This window comes from Mastomys coucha, unplaced genomic scaffold (assembly GCF_008632895.1).
Source record: "Mastomys coucha isolate ucsf_1 unplaced genomic scaffold, UCSF_Mcou_1 pScaffold21, whole genome shotgun sequence".
NCBI classification, from domain to species: domain Eukaryota; kingdom Metazoa; phylum Chordata; class Mammalia; order Rodentia; family Muridae; genus Mastomys; species Mastomys coucha.
Genome location: NW_022196904.1, coordinates 13,753,318 through 13,760,237, shown reverse-complemented (window position 1 = coordinate 13,760,237; position 6,920 = coordinate 13,753,318). Strand labels below are relative to the sequence as shown.

At 47.4% G+C, this 6,920-nt stretch overlaps 1 protein-coding gene across 5 annotated transcripts in view; it reads right to left on the bottom strand.

Moving 5' to 3' along the window:
- Positions 1–1,924: 1,924 nt before the first annotated feature.
- Positions 1,925–6,920, bottom strand: part of Znf541 (zinc finger protein 541) — a 35,810-nt gene continuing 30,814 nt past the window's right edge. For all 5 annotated transcript variants that reach the window (XM_031385398.1, XM_031385401.1, XM_031385397.1 and 2 more), the window contains exons 12-16: positions 5,900–5,975; positions 5,331–5,419; positions 2,995–3,135; positions 2,687–2,868; positions 1,925–2,596 (exon numbers count right to left, since the gene is read on the bottom strand). In XM_031385398.1, coding sequence (XP_031241258.1) covers positions 2,428–2,596; positions 2,687–2,868; positions 2,995–3,135; positions 5,331–5,419; positions 5,900–5,975 — 657 coding nt within the window. In that variant the 3' untranslated portion in view covers positions 1,925–2,427. The remainder of the gene's footprint in view (positions 2,597–2,686; positions 2,869–2,994; positions 3,136–5,330; positions 5,420–5,899; positions 5,976–6,920) is intronic.

The following is a 6,920-nucleotide window of genomic DNA, read 5'->3' as shown; positions in this document are numbered from 1 at the left end:
TAGTTCGGCCACGCCTCGGCGGAACTGGGACACACTAATCAGCTGACCAGTGTCGCGGCGTTCACGTGACGCCTCAAGGTTTGTGCTCCAGGTTTCACAGACCCAGCAGTTTAGCTCCACCTCCTGGTTCACTTTACGTCATAATCACTTGGGAAAAAGCTGTGTAGTTAAAAAGAACCTTCTTACTCCCTCTGGCGATCCTCTCTAGAATTGGCTTGGGGATTCCAGAAGGTCTCCATTTCTAGCTGGATGGCTCAGCTGCTAAAGGCATTTGCTACCAAGTTTAACAACTATAATTCGATTCCTGGGACCTACATAGTGGAAGATGAGAACTAACTCCTCCAAGTTGTTCTCTAACCTACACACACGATGCGTTTAGAGAGTATCTTGCGGTGCCACACACAGAATGGCACTGGATACCCAGACCCATGTAAAAAGCTGGGTGTGTCAGCAGGCAACTGTAACAGGAATGGGTGGGTGGGAGCTAGGCATATCTCTGGAGCTTGCTGGCCAGCCAGTCTGGCAGAATCAATGAGCTTCAGGGTCAGAAAGAGACGTGGTTTCAAAAAATAAGATGCAGAACAACTGAAGAAGCCTCCTGACATCAACCTCTGGCCTACACGCACACACACACACACCCCATTGTTAAAAATTAGTGAAAAAGTCTAAATAAAGCATGGGCAGTCAGTTGACAGTAGTTCAGTATCTGTAGTAAATACAGTATGCTATAGTAAGAGCAGCATCTTACTATATGACAGAAACTGGGTATGTGGGAACTAGCAATCTACAGTTACTAGAAAGACCAGTCCCCAGGGCCCTGCCCAGGGTGATTCCAGTCCCCAACAGTATATGCTGTGGTACAGGAATCTGTATCTCTTCTTTACTGAACTTTACTGATTAGCAGCGAACTTTTGAGGAAAGTGTTATGTGAGTTGGGTGTTGGGGACAGGAAAAGACAAAAAACATCTTCCCTTGACCCTTTCCCATTGAGTACTTTCCCAAAAATACCTGTGCTCATGTCTATATACTGACTTCGGAGCTAGTGAGTCTGGATGGCCACAAGCAGTTATGGCTCCACTTCCATTTGCTGCAACACATCATCCTTCTGGAACAATGAGCTATGCAGCAATAGATGACTATATACCCTCAACCCATAAGGCCAGATTTGCATTTCCACTCATGGAGTTGGGTCACTCAGGGCAGAACTGTGGAATACTCACTGCCTAGCAATGCTCAGGTCACTGGGAACACCCACCAAACAAAGTGCATTTCCTCATTTCCTCATTTACCAGCTATACACATTGGGAAAAAAAATGTTCAAGTAGGAAGGAAGAGAGCCATTCTGGTTCCTGGGCTACCCTTTGCCCCTCATTTCTCTCAAACAGGGTGTCTCAACAGCTCCAAAATCAATTCCCTCCCTGCCTTTAAGCTTTAGCTGAGATGTTGAAACCTTCTCTGTAGTGCTGGGATGGGGCCCTGGGACACAGAAGGTGAGGCATGGCTCTTGCAGGTTGGGGTTGGTATAGATGTCCCTGACCTTACACGGGCTGTAGCCAAGGCACCATTCTGCCTGCTGTTATGGTCTTGCTCCTTCATTTCAGGTTGAGCAGCTATATCAACACACACTTTTCTGGCTTTAGTCTAACCAACCCTTCCCATTATCATGACCAGATCATGCCTATTGTCACTACTTTCTCACCTGGGTGCTCATTCACAGCTGCTACAAGACCCCTCCTAAAATGAAGCTCTATGATGAAGGGGCTTTCCCTGCTGTGTGTGTATATGCCATCTACAGACTGAAAAGAGCTGGTATGTATTGCTAAACAGAGCACAGCTGACTGTGCGTGCCCACCTTCTCCCCTCTCTCTGTTCACTTCCTGGCCCCAGCTATGGCCCTGAAGCTTCTGCAGAGCACACAGGCTTGGAAGTTGGAAGACAGCTCTTTAAGAACCCAATTTAATAAGATACAAGCAGACATGTAAAAAATACACCTAACAATATACAGTCATTGCAAGACTAGGGATGGTGGGAATGCAGGGAGGTCCTGCCCCAAGGAGGGCCCAGCTCACTGTATCTCAGGTGTCCTTACTGATTCTCTCTAAACAACGCCATTCCCATGTCTACAGCTCAGATCTAAATGCCACCTAAACCAAACCTTCTGCCTCCCAAGGTCCCCTGCTCCAAGTGACTGGGACTGCAAGTAAGCAACTATTAACCAGGAGAGAATGGAACCTCTGATTACCCACAAGACTCCAGAGCTACCTTGAGAGCTTCTGCCTGTTCATGCCCAAGTGCTAGCCAAACCTGCTAGCAAGGATAGAAGTGAGAGGACAGAGAGGATAAGAGCGCCCCAAACACTTCTGAGAGGCCGGGGCACTGGTTCAGAGCTGGGTCCCCTCTTCTTGCAGACCAGCTTCTAGCAAGAAGTCACCACTGCAGGGGGCCCATGTCAGCCCCCAGCTCTTCCTCTTCCTCCTCCTCTTCCTCCTTCAGTGGGTAGGGCTTCACAGGCCATTTCACCCTAACAGGTTCCACATGCTCCTGGAGGCGGTGGCGCTTCATGTGGGCGTTCCGACTCTTGATCTTGTCAAACACCCTGAGGAGTCACAAGGATGTGGGTCAGAGCCAGAGGAGTGTGGGAAGCAAGTCAGGCCAGAGGGTGAAGGTCCAGAGGGAAGGCTGGTACCTCTCACACTCTCTGCAAGGGAACACGCCCTGGCTCTCCACACTCCCTGGAGGCTCAGGAGTGCGCTTGGGAGCTGCACTTGGGCTGGAGTGAAGGATAGACTCTCTCCTGTAACTCTTGGTCTTTATCTTTAACTCAGGAGTTGGGCGGTGGGTAGGTCTCTCTCGAGGGCTGCAAGTCACCTACGGGAGGATAAAGATGACTTAAGACACTAGTGTCTTCTGCAGGGAAACCTTCCCTTGAGAGCCCCCACCACCCTCTGACTGGACCACAGAAGCACCCAGACCACTTCCTCATGCATCTTCTACCTTGTCTTCAGTCCTTTCTACCTCATCCAGCTCTCTTCTGCCCCTCTTCTCCAGCCCAGGAGCTCGGCCACAGTCAAACTTAACCATCTTTTTCCAGATGTAGTAGTACTCAACACACTGTGCTACACTTTTAGTCTGGATCTAGTGGGAAGGAAGATACAGAAGCAGGTTGTGGGCAGTACCTCATATGTGAACTCTACCCTGGAAATCCCTTCCCCAACATCTCTGCCCATGGCTGGGCAAAGCCAGGGATCTTGGTCCTTCCAGGTGGTGAAAGGTCCAAAGTGAAGCCACACAGTAGCCATCAGCATTAAGTCCAGCATGCTTCTTCCCTGTAAGAAGGCACACAAAGACCCACAGGTAAGGAGGCTCACTGTGACATTACAGCAGGCAACAGCCATGCTCAGTGAGATGAAGATTAGCACAGAATGCCTTTCCTCTCTGGTGAGCTTTCAAGCCTCCACAACTAAACATAGCCTAGGAAGCCCTCCAGAGAAAGTGGCCCCATGAAAAGGACAGTTATGAGTGTATGCAGCACTCAAGCTCAGTCACTTATTCTTGCACAAATACAACTCCTGGGCTCAATGTCATACTGCATGTCTCTGGAGGCAAAGGCAGCAGGATTTCTGAGAGTTCTAGGACAGATTGGAAACATAGTGAGTTCCAGGCCAGTCAGGAATATAGAGCAACTGTGTCTCAACAAACATGACTTTTGGTGGCTGTCTTTAATCCCAACACTTTGGGAAGCAGAGGGCAGCGAATCTCTGTGAGTTCAAGGCCTGTCTGGTCTACAAAGCAAGTTCCAGGGCAGCCAAGGCTACACAGAGAAACCCTGTCTTGAAAAACAAAATAAAACACCAATCAATCAAACAAACTAAAAATCAATGACTTCTAGAGCTGGGTGTAGTGAGTGATATAGGACCATAATCCTAGATCTCAGGAAGTTGAAGCAGGAAGACTGAGAGCCTGAGGCCAGCCTGGGCTACGCATTGATGCCTTCCTTATATCAAGAAAGAACGAACCTCTGCCTGGTGGTGGAAGGAACAAAAATGGAGAGCTGGAGGTGGGACCTAGTGGTTGAGAGATTGCTTACTATGAAAGAGGATGTGGGTTCCATTCTCAGAATCATGAAGAGGAGGAAGAAGAAGGGAAGTAGGATGGAATGAAAGTTCAGCTGCCTGGGAAACTTTCCCAAGAAATTAACTGGCCAAGTGAGCACCCCACTCCAGAATATACTTTCTCCACATGAAACTGAAACTGCTTGTGTGCTGTCACAAACTAGAAGTCAACCAGCACAACCTCTGCTTTGGAAACAGCAACTTAAAAGGAAATGGAAGCTGGCTTCTGCTTCTGAGAAAGATAGAGCAACAGGAACAAATTCACCTTCTAGCCAAAGTGCTGGGAAGGGAAGTGAGCTCTGAGAGTAGACTTTGCATATGATGCTCATAACCACTGTATTTTATAGTTGCCCAGGCTGGACCCCTTCAAATACCTGCCCATCAACTAATAAATGATTAAATACAACTGTAGTACATCCATGCAGCACAGGATTATTTAGCAGCAGAAAGGATTAACTATTAATAAATGCAACACAAATTAACTTCAGAGTAAGTATACTGAGTATAAGCAACTGGATGAAGTGTGGAATACATGCTGTTTGACTGCCTTAGTGATACAAAACTCCAGAAAGTACAAACTTTCTTCCAGACCAGGGCTGCCCAAGGACATGGAGGGAGGCACAGTGGCATGTGCGATAGGCTGTCAGGGAAGGAAGAAGTACTGGGGCATCACAGAGAAGGTGCTATCTTGCCTGTGGTGATAATCCTACGGATTCATACTTATGTAAAATATTCATCCTTGCACCTTGCTTATGTGTAGTTTTATGTATGCCATTTTTTAAAAAATAAAAAAGAGCTGGGTGGTAATAGCATACCCCTTTAATTCCAGCAGAGGCAGGTGGATCTTTGTGAGTTTGAAGCCAACCTGGTCTACATAGTGGGACAGCCAGAAGTATATAGAGAGACCATCTCAAGAAAACAAACAAAAAAACAAAAACAAATGAACACCAAAAAAAAACCAAACAGCAACAACAAAACCCGAAGAGAGTATTAGGTTTTATGTTTATGTGTTTTTCAGCACATGCAAAGGAGTAAATCAGGGCAGAGAAAACAGCAAGTGCTGAGCTGCAGGGAGCAGCACTTACTGATGAGAAGCAGGGCGGCAGCAGGGCAGCCTTCTAAGGTAACAAGCCGCTTACAAGGTACTGAATGTGCTGCAGGCAGGTAGGGACTGTTGTGCGAGGCGGGGCTTGCTGCCCCAGCCCTCTGTCATCTTACCGTCTTGTGTATCAGATAAAAGTCCTTCTTGTGGGCACAGAATGCCTTCTTGAAGAGCCTCTTCTCCATGGGGGTCCAGATGTCTGAACCTGCCGGGAGCACAGCAGGGCAGGGTAGGTTTTTCTCAAGGGACCACAGCCTAACTGACATTATGAACACTGATGATGCACTAATTTCAGACAGTCTTTCCTAATGCTACAAAGCTGGGGACTCACTATCCTCATGTTATATATGTAGGCACCTGGCTGGAGCCTTAGTGGCCTAACAAAAGCAGGTGGGCTCAAGCTGCATGACTTTGATGTGCTCAGCTTAAGTCCATATTCCCTGCCCTAGTCAGGAATACTGATCTTGCTGGAAGAACTCTGAGTGAATGATGGAACAGGGCTTGTGGGGTATAGTGAACTCAAGGCAGTGCCTGCTGAGTCCCCCTGGAAAGAACAGGCCCCTTCAGAAAAGCAAACAAAGGTGCTGGAAAGAAGGCCAAAGGGAAGAGGCAGAAGTGAAGTTTGCTATTAGCCCTGGCAGAGATCAGCCAGGTCCCAGTATCAAGCAGCCCTTTCTCCAGTCACCTGTGTAGCGATAGTCAGCCAGCGGGTGAGTTCGGGGCTTCTGGGGCCCTCTGAGTAACAGAGTCTCCAGGGCAACCTGGAAGGACAGGAGATGTGGGCCAATCACAAGGCATGGGAACCAAGGACTGTCTCCATTCTTCTTTCTTTCCTTGCAAAACAAGTGTCTCTATAATCAACTTGTTCGAGGTGACCTACAGGTGTTTGGTCCTTATGCTGGGAGACAATTTACTGGCCCATGATGACCCCACTAAGCACCCCTTTGAATGTCATATTTGCCTTCAGAATATGACTTTTTTTCATTAAGGATACAGTGTGTGGACTTGTGAGGCACATTCTCCTACCCACCAGAGGCTGCTGCCATCTCAGCCAGCACTCCATTTTATTCCCTCTTTTGCACTCCATGCTGGGCTACTTTTTCCTTTCAGCAGAACTTGGGATGGAGCCTGGACCTCACATATGAGCCACACCACCAGCCTTTGACTTTTTGAGACAGAACCTCATACTGTAACCCAGGCTAGTCTTAAACATATTCCAAGTGCTGGAAGCACAGGTGTGAGCAACCACAGCCCTCAGCGATATACTTTTAAAGCTTTTAAATTATAAGCCTTGTGAGGTATGGGCTATTCTAATCCCAGTGATGACCACACCTTTTTAAGGATCTGTTACAAAACAAAAATGAGGATTTTCACCTAGTGGTACATGCTTTTAATCTCAGCACTTGATAAATAGAGGCAGGTGGATCTCTGAGTTCAAAGCCAAACTGGTATATAGATCAAGTTCCAGGACACACAGGGATACTCAAGAGAAATACTTTCTCTGAAAACAAACAAAACAAAACAAAATCCCCCAAAGATTTTCAATCATAAAGTCTAAAGACTCCCTGGATAAGGACAAGGAAGTATCAAGCCAACAACAGAGCACTGCATGGTCGAGATCCAGTGGGTGCTCAGTATACACATGCCAGACACTGCCCCTCGGCTTGGCAGAAAGCATAGTCCAGGACTGAGTCTCAGGTCTTAAA